At 47.5% G+C, this 19,115-nt stretch overlaps 2 protein-coding genes across 3 annotated transcripts in view; one reads left to right on the top strand and one right to left on the bottom strand.

Annotated features, from left to right (window-relative positions):
- Nucleotides 1–4,828, bottom strand: part of ERFE (erythroferrone) — a 28,572-nt gene extending 23,744 nt beyond the window's left edge. For both annotated transcript variants that reach the window (XM_050965634.1, XM_050965633.1), the window contains exon 1: nt 4,250–4,828. In XM_050965634.1, coding sequence (XP_050821591.1) covers nt 4,250–4,444 — 195 coding nt within the window. In that variant the 5' untranslated portion in view covers nt 4,445–4,828. The remainder of the gene's footprint in view (nt 1–4,249) is intronic.
- Nucleotides 1–19,115, top strand: part of LOC127057002 (uncharacterized) — a 150,009-nt gene that overhangs the window by 3,765 nt on the left and 127,129 nt on the right. The window lies entirely within an intron of this gene.

The following is a 19,115-nucleotide window of genomic DNA, read 5'->3' as shown; positions in this document are numbered from 1 at the left end:
TTTCACTCTTGCTATCTGGTCACCCTATCCATAAACCATGTGACAAAGCCAGAACCTCCCTTGGTATAAAGTGGCCCAGCTCCACTGAAGTCAGTGTCAACTTACACTAGCTCAGGGTCTGGCCCATGAAGTTTATAAAACCCCTAGTATAACACTAGCACGTTGTTCATTGTAGCAAAGATCAGCCCAGGCAAGATGTCTAGGTCTGAGTTCTGGCCCTAGTCTCTCCCTGGCTGTTGCAACAGCAGCTGTGATTGTGGCAGAGGCAGTGGGCTAAGGCCTGTTCTTCCAAGGTATTTTGCCTAGCTGCCTACTTCTCATTGAAATCAATGAGTGCTGGGGAAAGGGAGAGAGGACATCAGGCCCTCAGCAGCAGCCCCTCTGGAAGATTACTGAGCAGTGCTGGCAGATGCCAGAGGACCTGGCTTCAGCAGACCAGCTACTGTGGTTCACCTCCTGCCTGATGTGATGGGTGTCATGGAGAAACCTCAGCTCCACTAGTGACACAACATATTTACTGTGGCTAGGAGGGATTCCTATCTCCTAGGAGGGATTGCCCCTAATAAGCTAGGGGCATGGTTGGATGAGCGACTCACATTTGGTTCATAGAGTTTGGAGGGCTGTATGGCTGAAGGGAAGAGAACATATCTGAGGTTTCATTTTTATTAAATGGGAATACTGAGGCACAGAGAAGCTGTGTGACTTGTGCAGGATCCCACCGTGAACCACCAGCCTTTTGTGGATTAGATCCAAGATCTCCTGAGTCTCAGTGCTGTGCTCTGGTCACCCAGCATGCTGCTGCCCTTCACAGCGCTGGACAGCAAGAGCATGAGTCTCCCGGCAGTATTAGTTCAGTTTACACCAGCTGAGGAGCTAGACCAGAGACATCTCCATACACCATTGTACAATACAATATCAAGTCTGTCTCAGTCTTTTTTTCTCATGACTAAACATGCCTAATTTTTAAAAATTTTTCCTCATAGGTCAGGTTAGTCTAAATTTGTCCAGTTTGTCCTAATTTTTCCTAAAGTGTAGTGCCCAGAACTGGACTCTCTACTCCATCTGAGGCCTCACCAATGCCATGTAGAATGGGACAGTTACCTCCAATGTCTTACATGACACTCATGCTTACATAATCTCAGACTGATATTAGCATTTTTCCCAACTGGTCAACTCATGTTCAATTTGTGATCCAGTGTAACCCTTTTTGCAGTACTACTACTTAGCCAGTTATTATCATTTTGTAGTTGTGCATTTGATTTTTTTTTCTTCCTAAGTGTGGTACTGTGCACTTGTCTTTAATGAATTTCATCTTGTTGATTTCAGACCAATTCTCCAATTTGTCAAGGTCATGTTCAATTCTAATCCTGTCCTCCAAAGTGCCATTTTAGTGTCCCCCATACATTTTATAAGCACACTCTTCACTCCATTATCCAAGTCATCCATTAGAATATTGACTAGTACCAGACTCAGGACAGAGCCCTGCAGCACCCCACTAGCTACAGCCTCCCAGTGTGATGGTGAACTGTTGATAACTACTCTTTGATTGTGATCTTTTAACCAGTTGTTCACCCATTTTATGGTAATTTAATCTAGACAGCATTTCTGTAGTTTGCTCATGCCATATGGCACTGTTTCAAAAGCCTTACTACAAATCAAGACATATCATGTCTACAGCTTCCCTTCTATCCACTAAACCTGTCAAAGAAGGAAATTAGGTTGATTTGGCGTGATTTGTTCTTGACAAATCCATCCTGGCTATTTCTTGTAACCCTCTAGGTGCTTACAAATTGGTGAGTGAGAAGCAGAAGAGCTCTAGAAAAAAGATGTAACAAAGGCTGATTGCCCAAGTGTATAATTAGGCGGGGCAGAACTCAGTTTATAATTCTGAGGGATAATATCAATTTTATTTTTAATCATTTGTTTAGAGTTTTATCAATTTAAATGTCTACATTTGCAGAAAATTGTGGCAGGGGTGTCTGCTAGAATTAGCAGACATTGTGATTCCAAAAGTTAACGCTTTATAACTGTTAAAACACAAATTGTCAACATCCCATGGCAAACAATACAACATGAATATCCTTAAATCAAAACTCAAATAATTTCTCAAGCAGCATTTTTCTTACTTTGTCTATCTGTAAATTTCAGTGATCATCAATGGAAATACTTTTTTGTTGGTTTGTGCGTGTATGGCAAAAATCAACATTTATTGACATTTACCAATAAAATCCTAATCCTTCCAAGCCTACATAGCCAACAGGCCCGCACTGAGATTTGCTGCAAGTTAATTTTGGGTAAGAACAGGCCTGAATGATCATGGAAGCTGAATTTTTAATGTGCACTCCTGGAGCAGCACTATAAAACACCACTGCAGTGAGTGCAGTGTATTATGTTCCCAGCATTTTAAACAAGTGTTCTGTGCAATGCTGCTGCTAATTTGGAATAGCCCGAAGATCCCAAGTCATCGGTGTGGCTAGCCTCACAGCTGGCCCACTTTTTGCCTGCCTTTACATCCACAGTGAGATAGGGCACTTTCCAGATTGCTGGTGCAGCACTTTGGACTCTCCCAGCCTCTATGAGCAGGATCTGCTGGTAGAGCCCTGAAGGTCCACACATTTTTTAAGCAGCTAATTTGTTTCTGTGCTGACTGATTTGCAAAGCTGCCCTAGCTGGGCTCCCCCAGCTATGCAGCTCACCCAATTTAAGGCATTTATGAATCTCGCTAGCCCAGTGCAGTGGGCATTGTTGGAATGATGCCAAAGAAGGCCCCCGGGGGTTGGGTGAGATATAAAAGAAGACTCTTGTCAAACAGTAACAGCTGGCATCACTAGCCGTAAGTTTTCCACCCATTCACAAACTATTGGACACAGCTTCTGTCTTTCCCCTGATCTGAGAGCAGAGGAACGGGGGTAGGAAATTCATTCTCCTGAGCAGCACTCTCATCTGGGAGAGAGTTTAACCCTGCCAATAGCACCTTTAATAACTGATTGAGCAGATACGTGGAAGGGATTTCTGGGCGGGTAAGGACTAAGCCTCCTGGTCTATCCACTGCTCCAAAAGGACAGACTATGTGAGGGCTGGAGTTTAGGGCTCCTCTTAGAGCAATTCAGTTTTATCCTTCAGAGCTTGTCTGCACTCATGTGGGAATGTGGGTTAGCAAATTATTGCGGCAAATTTGGTGGTAGTGGATAAGAGTCTAGATTGGGATAATTTACACCCCTCAGGTTAAATTATATTATCTTAACCTCCCACAAACCTACTTACACAGTCACCTTTGCATATCACCCCTGCATTTGGATTTGTTTTTAAAGTAGCACAGATATGGTCAACCAGGAACTCACAATTACCTTCTTGTAACATAAGAATAAAGGGACAGTCAGTGCGAGTGAAAGGCTACCAATTTAAAAAAAGATCAACGGATTTTTTTTGTATAATGCACAATTGATCTATGGAACTCATTGCCACAAGGTATTAGTGAGGCCAAAAGCTTAGCTGAATTGAACAAAGGATTAGATGGGTGTACAGTTAATCAGAATGACATCAACGGTGACATTAGATAACATGCAAAATTTTAGACAGGCTCTGAAACCTAATGTTTAGGATATAAGCTGTCACTAACTGCTTGGGAAAAGGAAGAAACTGTCTCTCCATAACTGTCCATTATGAGGATTCTTGCCCCTGCCTCTGGAGTATCTGTACTTAGAGACAGGTTCCTGATCAGGTGGACGACAGGTCAATCCCACTGCAGTTTTTATGTGACACAATTGATCAGCTGTAAACTATAAGCAGCAAGACAAACTCTGTGATTGTATGTTTTCAACAGAGCTGAAAAAATGTTTGCCCTGCAAAATATTTATGACAAAACTGGAAAAGATTTGGGGTACTTGCTAACATTTTATGAGCCAGTAGGCTTGCTTTCACAGAGCTTGGTTTGATCCCCTCAGTGTGCTAGAGTCTTTCTCATGGCAAAAGTCAGTTGCTCATTGACAATAAACAAGCATAGTCACCCGAAGATGAAAAAGTACAAAACCATCCTTACTCCTCACCCCAGCTACTCACTGTGCGTGCATGCGTGTATAAAAAGTCATCACACAACTCAAATTCCCTGAGTAGATTTTACTTGCAATCACACTCACTCAGTTCAGAAATTAGACTCTCTGCGCATCACCCACTTTCCTGCTTTGGTTGCTCTGAGTTTAGATCTGTGCTCAATTCCCTACAACTAAGTGCTGGTAGAATAAATGCTTACCGGGTCGTTAGAGGCTGGCAGAAGCATGCTGCTTTTTCCCTGGTCTGTGGGATACTCATTCCACTGGGATGTCTTCTCTCGGCTTCTTCTGCTTCCAAGTTTCTCTGACCCCACTGAGTCAACACATAAGGCCACTGCCAGGAATCCCACACACAGTAATAGGAGCCAGCGGCTGGCAGGGAGGGATCCAGCCATCCTTCAACACAGCACCAAAGAGGTGGTCCCTTCTCTCGAGGAGCCAGAGTTTCTATGGCCACTCAGAGGCAGGCATTGCCCGTAAGAGCAAGAAGAAATCAGACTGTGTCCTGTCAGGAATGGCGTGTTTCGGGGAAGAGATGATACTCCAGCAATGTCAGGCCTGTCCTCCCATCAGCACCAGCTCAGGAGTTGGGTTGCCCTTGCAGAACAGCTGGCTGGTACTCGACAGCTGAGCCACCTGGCCCGAGGAGAGGGCAATGCGTCCTACTTTGTGGGGGTAAAGCACATTGTGTAGGCTCAAGGATCCCTTAGAGAAATGTCCCTGTACTTCAGAGTACTCCCTGCTCCCATATGCTCCTGAGAGCTTGGACCAAGAGTCTGGGCGTGAGTCCAGCTGGGAGAGGGCTATCTGCCTTGCTTGCCTCCTTTCTTGGGCTGCCTGTGGAGCTGTAAATACAGTCTCTTCCCAGCAGCTCTCGTGTGCTCCTTCCCTTCACAGCTGGAGAGGGCAGGAGAATGCCCAGTTTCTCTGCTGGTGGCTCTCACTCCAGCCTGGCCCTGGCTGGGATCTGTGGCTCATGAGAGACATCCATGACTGGTGCACTGCCCTCTCTCTCCCTGGCTTGCTGTGGGCACTGCTCCTGGTGCAGCAGACCTTGGCTGTCTCTGTCTGATATTCTTGCTTACATCCACTCCTTTTAATGAGCTTGAATTCCCCGCCTCATCGGCACTGCCTCACGCACGCACTCCGGGGAGCCAGAGAGCCCCCTCCTGGCTCCAATTGTTAGGTGCAACCATTTCCAGCCTCTGGCTCCATGAGCTGGAGACTGGCAGCTGGGAACCCAGGAGGGACAGGTGCACAGAGGCTCCAGTCACACTAAGTACAAGGCAATTTTCATGGAGAGAGCCACAGGCAAGGGGACGGAAGCAAATCCAAAGTCAGCAGCCTCTAGACTCCTTTCAGCCCACGGTGATCTGAGTGACCCTCACTGCGTGTCTGGCTATGGCAGCAGTGGCTGGAGCTACCAGCTCATCCTGAGAGGCAATGGCCCCTATTAGCCCAGCAAAGAACTAACCCCATCCAGGGCTCTACATGCTTTACGCAAGTGATTCTTCAGCAAAGCTTCAGTGGGACCATAAGGTATTCCTGCTCGGGACAGCTGACTGCACCACTTATTAACTGGAGGCGTGGCATCATTTCCCTCTTGAGCTCCCCAGACCCTTCCATGGGCCATCCTGAGCATCCAGTTGCCAGTGCCTCACTTGCTATGGATAGGACGGGCATGGCTGAGGTGGGCATGGACTGCTCCACTCATTAGTGAAGGGAGATCTGGCCTTCAGTTACCATGAGCACATAGAGATATGCCACATTGGTGGGTGCTGAACTCATAGGAGGGGTTCTAACTTGCTCAGTTTCCTGCTGGGACACACTAGGCTTTACCCTTTAAGGGGGTCCCCTATCCTGACCAGGCAGCAACAGCTGCCAGGGCTTGGAGCTGCTATGACAACATTGCTCTGGCCATCGTGTCAGTCCTGCCTGGGGCATGGAAGTAGCTAGTGCCAACCCCAAAGCCAGTAGTCTCCCCTATCCACATGAGCTTTGGGTTAAAACTGGCTTGGGTCCCCCAGGAGCACACAGGGAAGAGCAGGATTTTATCAAATATACGCCAGAAATACTGGGCCCAATTGCCAGGGCTGGCCAGTGGCTGTGGAGCAGAGAACTCATCCCATGCGTAGCTCTCGGTCTTGCCAGGTGCTGAGCACTGTGTCACCAATCCAGCAAAGCACATAAACATGTGCTTAGCTTGAAACAAGAGAGTGTAACCTCTAAAGAGACAGAGAGTGGGATCCCAGCCCCACTGAAGTCAGTGGAACCAGGATTTCTCCTGAGTCACCTTGGGGAACCCCAAACATTTTTGTTGTTCCAATCATGGAGCAGAAACCATATCATGTGACCAGAGGCAGATTAACACTTTGTAAGGCCCTGGGCCAGAGCAAATGGGGGCCCCATCCCACCCCTTCTGCCTGCAGTTTCCCCCACCCTCCTTCCCAGTGCTCCTGCCAGGAAAATGGGGTCAGGGCACAGGGGCTTCCCCTACTCTCTGGCAGGAGTGCCGGGTCGGCGGAACAGGTTGGGATGTGGGGGGGTGACCATTTTTCCAGGGCCCCCCAATTGGCTGGGGCCCCTGGGCATGGGCCCAGTTGGCCCAGCAGCTAATCCGCCACTGCATATGACTGACGTGACTGTGCATGAGTCCCCCCTTATCCCTGAGAACCCCCTTGTGGCTGGAGGCCTAACACCAGCATTAAATCCCTCATCCCCTCTTGGGTCCCTAAGGCCGGCACAACAGGCTCTCTTCCCATAATAATACCTCCTTGAGGCCAGATTGTTACAAAAATAAATAATCCACAACCAAAGGCCCCAATCAGTCCAGGCTCACCCCCAGTGCATGTAGGCCTTAAAATCTCTCAAGATCTAGGTCACTAATGTAGCACATACCACACTCCGGCATCTGCCACCACACCGAGGCACATTTCTGGCCTTCTCCTGTCCTGCTGCCAGCCCACTCTTCCCATAGGAACCTGCCCTCCCCAGCCTCTCAACTGGGAGTGCCTCTTCACCAGGGGATCTGCCATCAATCCCCCTGTTCCAGTATCCTTTGCTAGCTCTCCAGCATGGAGACATTACCAGGTAAGTCCCTCCATTGCTCCTCCTGCCTTTTGCCCTCCTACCCTGGCTCGGGGAGCTCAGCTGGCAATCCCTTCTGCTGCTCTTCAGCCTTGCACCCAGAAACCAACAGAACCAACAGCTTCCTTCAGGGACCTTCTCCCTCTGTTTGTCCTTGATCCTTTATAGAAATTAAGAAGGTGCCACCCCACCCTCTTAATTCACCAAACTGGGGCACCTGTCCTGGCATAGAGGAGCTAGACTTTCTTCATTTAATGGGGCCAGCCACCCCGTGACAGTAACTCACCATACTCCACAAACAGCGCCTTGCCAAATAGTGCATGAACAACCTGGAGCCCAAACGTGTTGGAATAAATAACAACCAGTGATAAATAGACAACAGTGCATAGAAATCACAACCTACCAATGTCTTTGTTCAGCTGTGCTCTGTATCAGCTCAAAGCGTGCCCTGTCCTCACTGCCCTTGCCACTATAGGCCTTGGTCATCCCTTGGCCATCTTCTGCCGTGATTACTGTAACATTTTTTCCAGCCACCCTCCTCTCTCTCCACACTGTCAAAAATACTGCAGCTACACTCATCTTTTCCCCAGTTACCCTGACTCCCTTCCCTGCCCCCTTGGCTCTCATCACACCACGTTCAAGTTCTTTGTCCTCCTCACACCCTTGCTTATGTCGTATGCTCTTCTCAATCCTCTTGGCTTGCTGCACCCTATGGGACTGAGCCAAATCCCATGGATGTTGATGGGAATCTTTTCCTTGACATCAGTGGGCTGTTTCTCTCACTCTCAGAAGTTATTGTCCTCAGCCTCTGCATTCTGGGGGTGACTTGGGCTGCACACACAGACTAAGGCCATCCAGAGCGCCCATCTCTCTCCCTGCACTCAGCGCCTGTGGAATCCTGGGGCATCAGTGGGTGGCTCTCACTCACACTCGGCAGCTGTATTGAGCACTATGCATGGCTCCTGCTATTTTAGGTTCAGTGTGTGAATATAGCTTGCAAGTGTGACTCTCCATGACATGGACCTGACACACTAAGAGCAGGGTGTTCCCAAGAGACCATTATCCAAGGGCTAGCTAGGTTTCCTACATGCTGAATATTAGTGAGAGCTCCTTATAGTGGTGGCTCAATAAACAGTGAGGGCTTGGCAAGCAGAGTAATTCCATGTGCCATAGGGTACAAGTGGAGCCATCTCTAGACCTACAAACCCCTTTTCATTAGGGTCAGGTCCTTGGTCACTCTGGAGCAACAAAGTGGAATGAGCCTGCTGACACGGTCTGGTAATAGTACCTGTGACATCATTAAAACCTTCCAACAGGATGACACTCTTGCTGGAATCCTGTTCAGCAGGCTAATGGAGGTGACTTGGACTTGTTGTCATGTGGATCAAGTTATTTTCCTAAATAGTGAGCAATATTAATGATGTCATAGGGGCTGCCAGAGGGCCAGATCTAATTGGTTTAGTCTTCCAGCAAATCCACATGTAATAATATCTCTGTGCTGTGCCACAGCCTGGTATGGCAGGGCTGCAGAGCACTTACCTACTCTGATTGCAGCACGGTGCTGAGACGGTGATATTATTACCCGTGCTTGGTGTATGAGAATAGTCCAGTCTGACCACTGGAGTGGCATTCTGCAGTGTCATAGCGGTCAAAGGTCATTCTGAAAGCACACCCTGCATAGATAGAGACCAGCAATCAATTTTTGTCTCCCTTCCTCATAAATCAACCAGTTAGTTTAAACATTAAGGGCTGTGTTGTTGGGCACCTTTGAGGAGGCTCAGCTGGGACGGATGTGTGGAAACGTAAAGAGCACGGGGGGGAGGGGAGTGAAGAAAGCTGGACTCTTCCCCTTCCTCTCCTTCACGCTCCAGTGAAATCTAATCCTCATTCTTGAGCTCTCGTGTCACTGTCTTGGCTCACAGCTTCCAGAAGACTGATGTAGCCAAGCTGTTCACTCTCACTCCCTGTCAGAGGGAAGGACCTTGTAGATGAAGTCATGGGAATGAAACCTCCAGCCGTCCCTGAAAGCAAAGCAGTACGAATGGGAAGTCAATGTGTGGGCTCTTGCCTGTCTATGGGACTTCCCCTTGAGGCCCAACAGTCAATAACCAAGTGAAACTAACCCAGCCAACTGCTGGCAGTGACTTCCCACCATACACAAGCCTGGTCAGCCCAGGAAGGGACAGCTGAGCATAGGGAGATGGTTTCCTGTATGCTATGGAGGCCGCTTGCCAGGTATTGGTGGGACAGGGTGGAGAGGAGCACAATACCTTTGCCTCGGATACTTCCTCTGGGTCCAAAGGGTTTGCAGCGCATGTAAAATGAGCTGTGAACATGTCACACACATGGTCTGGACACTAGGCTCTGTTGTTTGCAGGCCGTAAAGCAGACAAGTTTCTGTGGGACGGGAGGAGAGGGGAAGGGGTGGAATGCAGGCCATTCAAAGGAGTCTTGAAACATCTCTATTAAATGTATCAAAAAAGGGTACAATCACTAGTGGCTGCAGGGCTGTGATAACTCACCTATGACTGCTGGCACGGGGATATGGGGGCCTGCAGCAGTCTTTCCAAACAGGGGTTTTGGATCACATGCTAACCCATGTGTGACACTAAACCTCATATTCTTCTTAGAGATATTGTTATTATATGAATATGGCATAACTAAGATATGTTTTATGCACGATGGGTCATGTGTGATATTATTGGGAAGGTTATGATTTACTGAATGTGATTATCCTATTTATGTGCATGTATCATTTCTGTATCAGAAGTTAGGAATATTGACTATGTAACAATTGCACAAGTGCTTGCATCTGGGGAACGCCTACCAGACAAAATACAATCAGTCTGGCTGGTTAGTCAATAAACCATTAGGAAGAACAATAGGACTTTGAAGATCCCACCACCCTGAGAAGCTTTCTGGGCTGCTGCTTTGACACTGCAGGGTCATGTGATCACGTCACCTGCTACTGGACACCATCTTAAACTGCTGGTATTTTTCCACTAGTAGGGGGGTGGGGATCAAAATGGCGAACAAAGGATTCCCACCATATGTCAATCTTATTTAAGGCTGGGAAGTGAGTTAATCAGCGTCAGTTCTTCACTGAATCCCTGTCCAAGATGACTGCTAAAAACACCTAAGACTGAACTGAGGAAGAACTGGACCCAGGCTAGAAGGTGTCTGGCCTGTGACAGGAATATCTGGAGTTCTAAGGTGCAAACAAAAGAATTTTGTCTTCAAGAATCCCTGCAACCTGCTTAAAATAGCATTTAGGGTGAGAAATTATTACTGGTAGCTAGTCTCCTTAGTATATTAAGCTTAGTTTGCATGTTTGCTTTATTTGCTCAGTAATCTTCTTTGATCTGTTTGCTATCCCTTATAATCACTTAAAATCTATCCTTTGCAGTTAATAAACTTGTTTTGTTTTCTGAAACCCAATTTGTGCAATTCATAATGGGGGAAGAGGAGAGCAAAAAGCTGTGCATGTCTTCCTCCACACTGAGGGAGAGGGGCAATTTTCATGAGCTTATGCTGTACAGAGCTCTGTGCAGTGCAAGACAATATAATTTGGGGTTTACACTCCAGAAGGTGTGTGCACAGGGGTGCTGGGCAATCCCCAAGCTGATTCTTCCCACACAGAACTGATCTCAGTGTCTGTGTCTTTCTGCAGCTGGACGTGTCCTTACCTGTGTGTGTGCTAGAGAAGGCTTGAGGGCTGGATCAGCAGGACAGGGTGAGGGAGCCCAGGCTCATGGAACGGGCAGGCTCAGTGGGATTCTAGTATATCAGGTGGCACCCAGGAAAGGGGGAAACCTATCACACCATGGATGGGACAGTGCAGTGACTCTGGTGAGCTCTCCGTCTCTCCTAGCAGTGACCAGGTGGGAGGTTTGATTTCTGGCTGAGCGGGATGCCATCAGTATCTGTGTGGGGATGAGGGATCACACTCTCCTTACTCACCAGGACAGAAAAGTGAGAGCACAGAGTGCACAATGAGCACGCTACACTGCTGCTTGCTCTCGGGGGGCTCTACAGTAGGGTCGACTCCAGGCACCAGCTTATCAAGCAGGTGCTTGGGGTGGCAACTCCGGGTCAGGGCGGCACTTTCAGGTATTCCATGGCAATTCGGCGGAGGGTCCCTCACTCCCACTCGGAGAGAAAGACCTCCCGCTGAATTGCCGCAGATCGCGATTGCGTCTTTTTTTTTTTTTTTTTTTTTGGCTGCTTGGGGTGGCAAAACCCCTGGAGCCGGCCCTACTCTACAGGAGTTGCTGATGCTAGTTTAACTGTCTCAAGTGAGGTGGCATTTTTAAAACAGGCCCAGGACTGTCATGTTCAAGTAACAGTCCCTTTTTTATAGAATCATAGAAGATTAGGGTTGGAAGAGACCTCAGGAGGTCATCTAGTCCAACACCCTGCTCAGAGCAGAACCAACACCAACTAAATCATCCCAGCCAGGGCTTTGTCAAGCTGGGCCTAAAAAAACCTCTAAGGATGGAGATTCCACCACATCCCTAGGTAACACATTCCAGTGCTTCAACATCCTCCTAGTGAAATAGGTTTTCCTAACATCTAACCTAGACCTCCCCCACTGCAACTTGAGATTAGTCCTTGTTCTGTCGTCTGTCACCACTGAGAACAGCCTAGCTCCATCCTCTTTGGAACCCCCCTTCAGGTAGTTGAAGGCTGCTATCAAATCCCCCCTCACTCTTCTCTTCTGCAGACTAAACAATCCAAGTTCCCTCAGCCTCTCCTCATAAGTCATGTGCCCCAGCCCCCTGATCATTTTTGTTGCCCTCCACTGGACTATCTCCAATTTGTCCACATCCTTTCTACAGTGGGGGGGTCCCAAAACTGGATGCAATACTCCAGGTGTGTCCTCACCAGTGCCTGATAGATGGGAATAATCACTTCCCTCAATCTGCTGGCAATGGTCCTACTAATGCAGCCCAATATGCCATTAGCCTTCTTGGCAGCAAGGGCACACTGCTGACTCATATCTACCTTCTCATTCATTGTAATCCCCAGGTCCTTTTCTGCAGAACTGCTGCTTAGCCAGTCGATCTCCAGCTTGTAGCGATGCATGGGATTCTTCCGTCCTAAGTATCTCAAATCTTAGCTAGGCAGTGAGCAAACAACCTTTAATATACTCTGCCTGAGAAGGGGCAATATTGCCACCATCTAGGTCATACTGAATCTGGGGCTCCAGGGTGCGTAGCCTGTGAAAGTCCCATGATTCATCAAGGTAGAGTTAAAGATATGTAATACAAGCTACAGATGTCTTCACATTTTGCAATGCTGGCATGAACTCTGTGCGAGGTGGTGGTGGTGCAGGAATGAGAGAAAGACCACTGCCCTGTGCTGAGTTTCAGACTGGCAGATTAGCCTTCAGCTAATGTGCCAGAGGCCTGTGCCTTTGAGGTGGGCATAGCTGGGTTCTCTTCCCACTGCCACCCTGCAGATTTGAGTGGTTTGCGTGTGGGCCATGACTCTGATCCGGCATGGACTAGGTATCTGTGTCTGGGAACGAGGGGCCAGTGCAGACACAGCACTAAGCCAGAGCCAGTGCAGGACACACTTCTGATTTCAGTAGGTAGGAAAGGTGACAGGTGGCAAAGAGGGCGAACATCTCATTGCAGGCCCCAGTGTTGGCTGCCGTGCCCTGTAGAAAGAAAACCCTGAGCTGCAGGCAGAGGAGTGACATTGGAAAGAAAACAGTACAGCAGCAGAGCCAGGGGAGAGCTGTTTATTTGCTGCTGTGCTCTGAAACTGTGCTTCATTCCAGTTTGCAAACGTGGTAAGAAGAGTAAACGGTGAGACACATTAGTTCCACTTATATGACTCCCAAGGCACCTGCTTGAGCTGGATACAAATTGGGACCTCAGATCCCCTAAAATGATCATAACCTGGTTAGCATCATTGCTGCACACACTGAACATTTGGAGCTAGATCCTCGGAGCTGCTGAGGTCCATGTGTTGCCAAAGCGGCATGTAGAACTTTAAAGCTGCCACGAAGAGGCAATTACTGATTCCCCACAGCTGGCAGAATCCTGAGCTGGTGCAGGAAGCTTGTCAGAGTCAGCTGTGCCTTCCTGCAGTCTGGCCAGCAACAACGTTGAGAGGGGACCATACTAGCTCGTGCAACTTAGAATAGTCCTGTGGCTGCTCTAAGTTGTACCAGCCACCAGTTTGGCCACTGGCCAGCCCAGGATGGGGAGGAGACATAAAGGTGGTTTAGCGCTACCTTTGCCTCTCCTCCTAGATACACTGAACATGAGCCTCGCAAAACTGAACACTGCATCCTTTGTTTTTACATGAGAAATTTTTATTTCAGCTCCTAACAGCCATGCTGAAAGAAATATTGTCTAGTATGGTAGCCATTCACAGTTATCTTGGATAGAGAGGTACCATGGAGCATGATTGCGCACTTGGTCAATTCCCGCACCAGGGCAGGTTTGCAGCCTGTTGTGAGCAGCATGACTGGGTTCTGGCCATGGGCTGCTCAAAAACTAGGAAAATGGTGCAAATAAACAGCAATATTTCAAAGTTGTTGCCATTTTGCAGGGTTTGAAATTTTTTCTCAAAATTGTCTGCTGTCATTTTTATCAAAGTCATTTTCCAAATGTTACATTAAACAACAACATCAAGATTCACTCACAGCTTCAATGAACATTTGGCAAAAATATTGTGGCAAACGTTGCTAATGTCAGCACCAGCTGGAGGTGTAATTCATAGAATCATAGAATATCAGGGTTGGAAGGGACCTCAGGAGGTCATCTAGTTCAATCCCCTGCTCAAAGCAGGACCAATCCCCAACTACATCATCCCAGCCAAGGCTTTGTCAAGCCTGACCTTAAAAAAAATCTAAGGAAGGAGATTCCACCACCTCCCTAGGTAACCCATTCCAGAGCTTCACCATCCTCCTAGTGAAAAAGTTTTTCCTAATATCCAACCTAAACATCCCCCACTGCAGCTTGAGACCATTACTTCTTGTTTTGCCATCTGGTACCACTGAGAACAGTCTAGATCCATCCTCTTTGGAACCTCCTTTCAGATAGTTGAAAGCAGCTATCAAATCCCCCCCGCATCCTTCTCTTCTGCAGACTAAACAATCCCAGTTCCATCAGCCTCTCCTCATAAGTCATGTACTCCAGCCCCTAATCATTTTTGTTGCCCTCCGCTGGACTCTTTCCAATTTTTCCACATCCTTCTTGTAGTGTGGGGCCCCAAACTGGATACAATACTCCAGATGAGGCCTCACCAATGCTGAATAGAGGGGAATGATCATGTCCTTCGATCTGCTGGCAATGCCCCTACTTATACAACTCAAAATGCTGTTAGCCTTCTTGACAACAAGGGCACACTGTTGACTCTTAGCCAGCTTCTCGTCCACTGTAACCCCTAGGTCCTTTTCTGCAGAACTGCTGCCTAGCCATTCGGTCCCTAGTCTGTAGCAGTGCATGGGATTCTTCCGTCCTAAGTGCAGGACTCTGCACTTGTCCTTGTTGAACCTCATCAGATTTCTTTTGGCCCAATCCTCTAATTTACCTAGTATCCTAACCCTACCTGCCAGCATATTTACCACTCCTCCCAGTTTAGTGTCGTCTGCAAACTTGCTGAGGGTGACGTCCACGCCATCCTCCAGATCATTAATGAAGATACTGAACAAAACCAGCCCCAGGACCAACCCTTGGGGTACTCCACTTGATACCGGCTGCCAACTAGACATGGAGCCATTGATCACTACCTGTTGAACCCAATGATCTAGCCAGCTTTCTATCGACCTTATAGTCCATTCATCCAGCCCATACTTCTTTAACCTGCTGGTGAGAATACTGTGGGAGACCATATCAAAAGCTTTGCTAAAGTCAAGATATAAAACGTCCACTGCTTTCCCCTCATCCACAGAGCTAGTTATCTCATCATAGAAGGCAATTAGGTAAGTCAGGTATGACTTGTCCTTGGTGAATCCATGCTGACTGTTCCTGATCACTTTCCTCTCCTCTAAATGCTTCAGAATTGATTCCTTGAGGACCTGCTCCATGATTTTTCCAGGGACTGAAGTGAGGCTGACTGACCTGTAGTTCCCGGATCCTCCTCCTCCCCTTTTTTTAAACATGGGCACTACATTAGCCTTTTTCCAGTCATCTGGGACCTCTCCTGATTGCCATGAGTTTTCAAAGATAATTGCCAATGGCTCTGCAATCACATCCGCCAACTCCTTTAGCACCCTCGGATGTAGTGTATCCAGCCCCATGGACTTGTGCTTGTTCAGCTTTTCTAAATAGTCCTGAACCACTTCTCTCTCCACAGAAGGCTGGTCACCTCCTCCCCATGCTGTGCAGCCCAGTGCAGGAGTCTGAGAGCTGACCTTGTTCATGAACACAGTGGCAAAAAAAGCATTGAGTACATTAGCTTTTTCCACATCCTCTGTCACTTGGTTGCCTTCCTCATTCAGTAAGGGGCCCACACTTTCCTTGACTTTCTGCTTGTTGCTAACATACCTGAAGAAACCCTTCTTGTTACTCTTAACATCTCTTGCTAGCTGTAACTCCAAGAGTGATTTGGTCTTCCTGATTTCCGTCCTGCATGCCTGAGCAATATTTTTATACTCGTGCCTAGTCATCTGTCCAATCTTCCACTTCTTGTAAGCTTCTTTTTTGTGTTTAAGATCAGCAGGGATTTCACTGTTAAGCCAAGGTGGTTGCCTGCCATATTTACTATTCTTTCTACACATCGGGATGGTTTGTTCCTGCAACCTCAATAAGGATTCTTTAAAATACAGCAGCTCTCCTGGACTGCTTTCCCCCTCATGTTATTCTCCCAGGGGATCCTGCCCATCAGTTCCCTAAGGGAGTCAAAGCCTGCTTTTCTGAAGACCAGGGTCTGTATTCTGCTGCTCTCCTTTCTTCCTTGTGTCAGGATCCTGAACTTGACCATCTCTTGGTCACTGCCTCCCAGGTTCCCATCCACTTTTGCTTCTCCTACTAATTCTTCCCGGTTTGTGAGCAGCAGGTCAAGAAGAGCTCTGTCCCTAGTTGGTTCCTCCAGCACTTGCACCAGGAAATTGTCCCCCACACTTTCCAAAAACTTCCTGGTTTGTCTGTGCAGTGCTGTACTGCTCTCCCAGAAGATATCAGGGTGACTGAAGTCCCCCATGAGAACCAGGGCTTGTGATCTAGTAACTTCTGTTAGTTGCAGGAAGAAAGCCTTGGTCCGGTGGTCTGTAGCAGACTCCCACCATGACATCACCCTTGTTGCTCACACTTCTAAACTTAATCCAGAGACTCTCAGTTTTTTCTGCAGTTTCATACTGGAGCTCTGAGCAGTCATACTGCTCTCTTACATACAATGCAACTCCTCCACCTTTTCTGCCCTGCCTGTCCTTCCTGAACAATTTATATCCATCCATGACAGTACTCCAGTCATGTGAGTTATCCCACCAAGTCTCTGTTATTCCAATCACATCATAATTCCTTGACTGTGCCAGGATTTCCAGTTCTCCCTACTTGTTTCCCAGGCTTCTTGCATTTGTGTATAGGCACTTAAGATAATTCGCTGATTGTTGTGCTTTCTCAGTATGAGGCAGGAGTCCTTCCCTCCTGCGATCTCCTGCTGATACTTCCTCCCGGTATCCCACTTCCCCACTTACCTCAGGGCTTTGGTTTCCTTCCCTCGGTGAACCTAGTTTAAGGCCCTCCTCACTAGGTTAGCCAGCCTGCCTGTGAAGATGCTCTTCCCTCTCTTCATTAGGTGGAGCCTGTCTCTGCCTAGCACTCCTCCTTCTTGGAACATCATCCCATGGTCAAAGAATCCAAAGCCTTCTCTCCGACACCACCTGCATAGCCATTCATTGACTTCCACGATTCGACGGTCTCTACCCAGGTCTTTCCTTCCATAGAGAGGATGGACGAGAACACCATGTGTGCCTCAAATTCCTTTATCCTTCTTCCCAGAGCCACATAGGTTGCAGTGATCCACTCCAGGTCATTCTTGGCAGTATCATTCCTGGCTCGGGCTGACATACACACTTTAGCTCTGCTTGTGCTAGCACCGAAAATTAGCAGCCTGGACACCATGGCCTGAGGGTGGCTCAGGCAACCCCCCGAGCACAACTCAGGCTGGGGATCCTGGGTCTGTCCTCAGGCAGCTAGCCAGAGTGACCTTGCTGCTATTTTATGTGCTAGCTCAAGCAGAGCTATCATGTGTCCATCAGGAATCATACCTGCCAGTTGCAGTGTAGACAAACCCTCAGTCTCACTGACTGGGAATGACCCGCCCCAAAAAGGTTTCTTCTTTGAACCTTCTCCAGGAGGTCTGTTTGGAGAGAACTGGCAAGCACAGGGTGAACTGAGTCTGGGTGATAGTCAAAGTAGCACGGGAGGATTTAGCAGCATCAGTGGAGATGGCACGGCTAAACCACAGTCCGCCTCTGTGAGAGGGGCCCACAGGGAGACTGTTTTGCTGTCCTCAGACTCTTGATGGGCCAATGGCTGTTCTCAGTTTCACTAGTATAAATCCAAAGTGACCCAGTGAAGTCACTCACTGTATTTCACTGGTGTAACTGAGAACAGAATGTGGACCCACAGCACAATGCTCAGTGAATGTGGAGGACAGGACTGACAAGTGATCAGCTGTAGGCTTTGAAACCAGGTTGTAGGTGAAGGACTCAGTCTGAAAGAAACAACATACTTGCAGATAGCAAAAAAAATAAAAGAAATGACCAATTACCAGGCCCTTTTCTCTCTGCTTGTTAGTATCGCTGAGAGCTAACTGCAGATGGCGGCAACAGAAACACTCCTCCTTTTTATTAAAGCAGCAGCTGACTCAGTATTGGACTGAGGCTGTCTGAGTGGTCTGGACTAGTTAGGGCTATGGCATAGACAGCACTAAATAAAATGAACGAGGAATCCTTGTGGCACCTTAGAGACTAATACATTTATTTGAGCACAAGCTTTTGTGGGCTAAACCCCACTTCATCAGATGCATGCAGTGGAAAATACAGTAGGAAGATACATATGACATGAAAAAACGGGTGTTGCCATACTAACTATACTGAAAGTAATCAGTTAAGGTGGGCTATAATCAGCAGGAGGGAAAAAAAACTTTTGTAGTGATAATCAGGGTGGCTCATTTCCAACAGTTGACAAGAAGGTGTGAGTAACAGTAGGGGAAAAATTAGCATGGGGAAATAGGTTTTACTCTGTGTAATGACCCATCCACTCCCAGTCTTTATTAAAGTCTAATTTAATGGTGTCCAGTTTGCAAATTAATTCCAATTCTGGAGTTTCTTTTTGGAGTCTGATTTTGACATTTTTTTGTTGGAGGATTGTGACTTTGAGGTCTGTAATCGAGTGACCAGGGAGATTGAAGTGTTCTCTGACTGGTTTTTGAATGTTATAATTCTTGATGTCTGATTTGTGTCCATTTATTCTTTTGCGTAGAGACTGTCCGGTTCGGCAGAGGGGCATTGCTGGCACATGATGGCATATATCACATTAGTAGATGTTCAGGTGAATGAGCCTTTAATAGTGTGGCTGATGAGTCTCACACATTGTATAGAACATTTTGGCTATCACTTCCAATAATCCTCAAGGTGCACATACAAGGCTTCACCAGGGTGGAACTCAGCATCATCTCTGTGTTGCTACAGAAATTCAGTTTCAGATTCGGATTCTCTTGATAGCAGAGTTTGGCTCAAGTCAGTTTGGGTTACCTTTTTTCTTATTCTCAGTATATGAACAGGTGGAGCCTGCAGGAGCCTCACAGGACTTAGCACAGGGCCTTCGAAAGCAACAGGCAAAAGACAAATTACGAAACCAGACCCACCACTGTCATGGAAGCATTGTAGTTCAAACCCATTTCAAGAGCTAGGCCTAGGGATTTCTGTATGTAACGCTGACTGCTCCCAGCAGGTGTCACTGTACAGCAGAAGGGCTTAGTACAGGGATCGGCAACCTTTGGCACGTGGCTCACCAG

The sequence above is a fragment of the Gopherus flavomarginatus genome, chromosome 8, assembly GCF_025201925.1.
Source record: "Gopherus flavomarginatus isolate rGopFla2 chromosome 8, rGopFla2.mat.asm, whole genome shotgun sequence".
Classification (NCBI taxonomy): domain Eukaryota; kingdom Metazoa; phylum Chordata; order Testudines; family Testudinidae; genus Gopherus; species Gopherus flavomarginatus.
The sequence above is the reverse complement of the archived record's forward strand: the minus strand, read 5'-3'. Positions and strand labels throughout refer to the sequence as shown.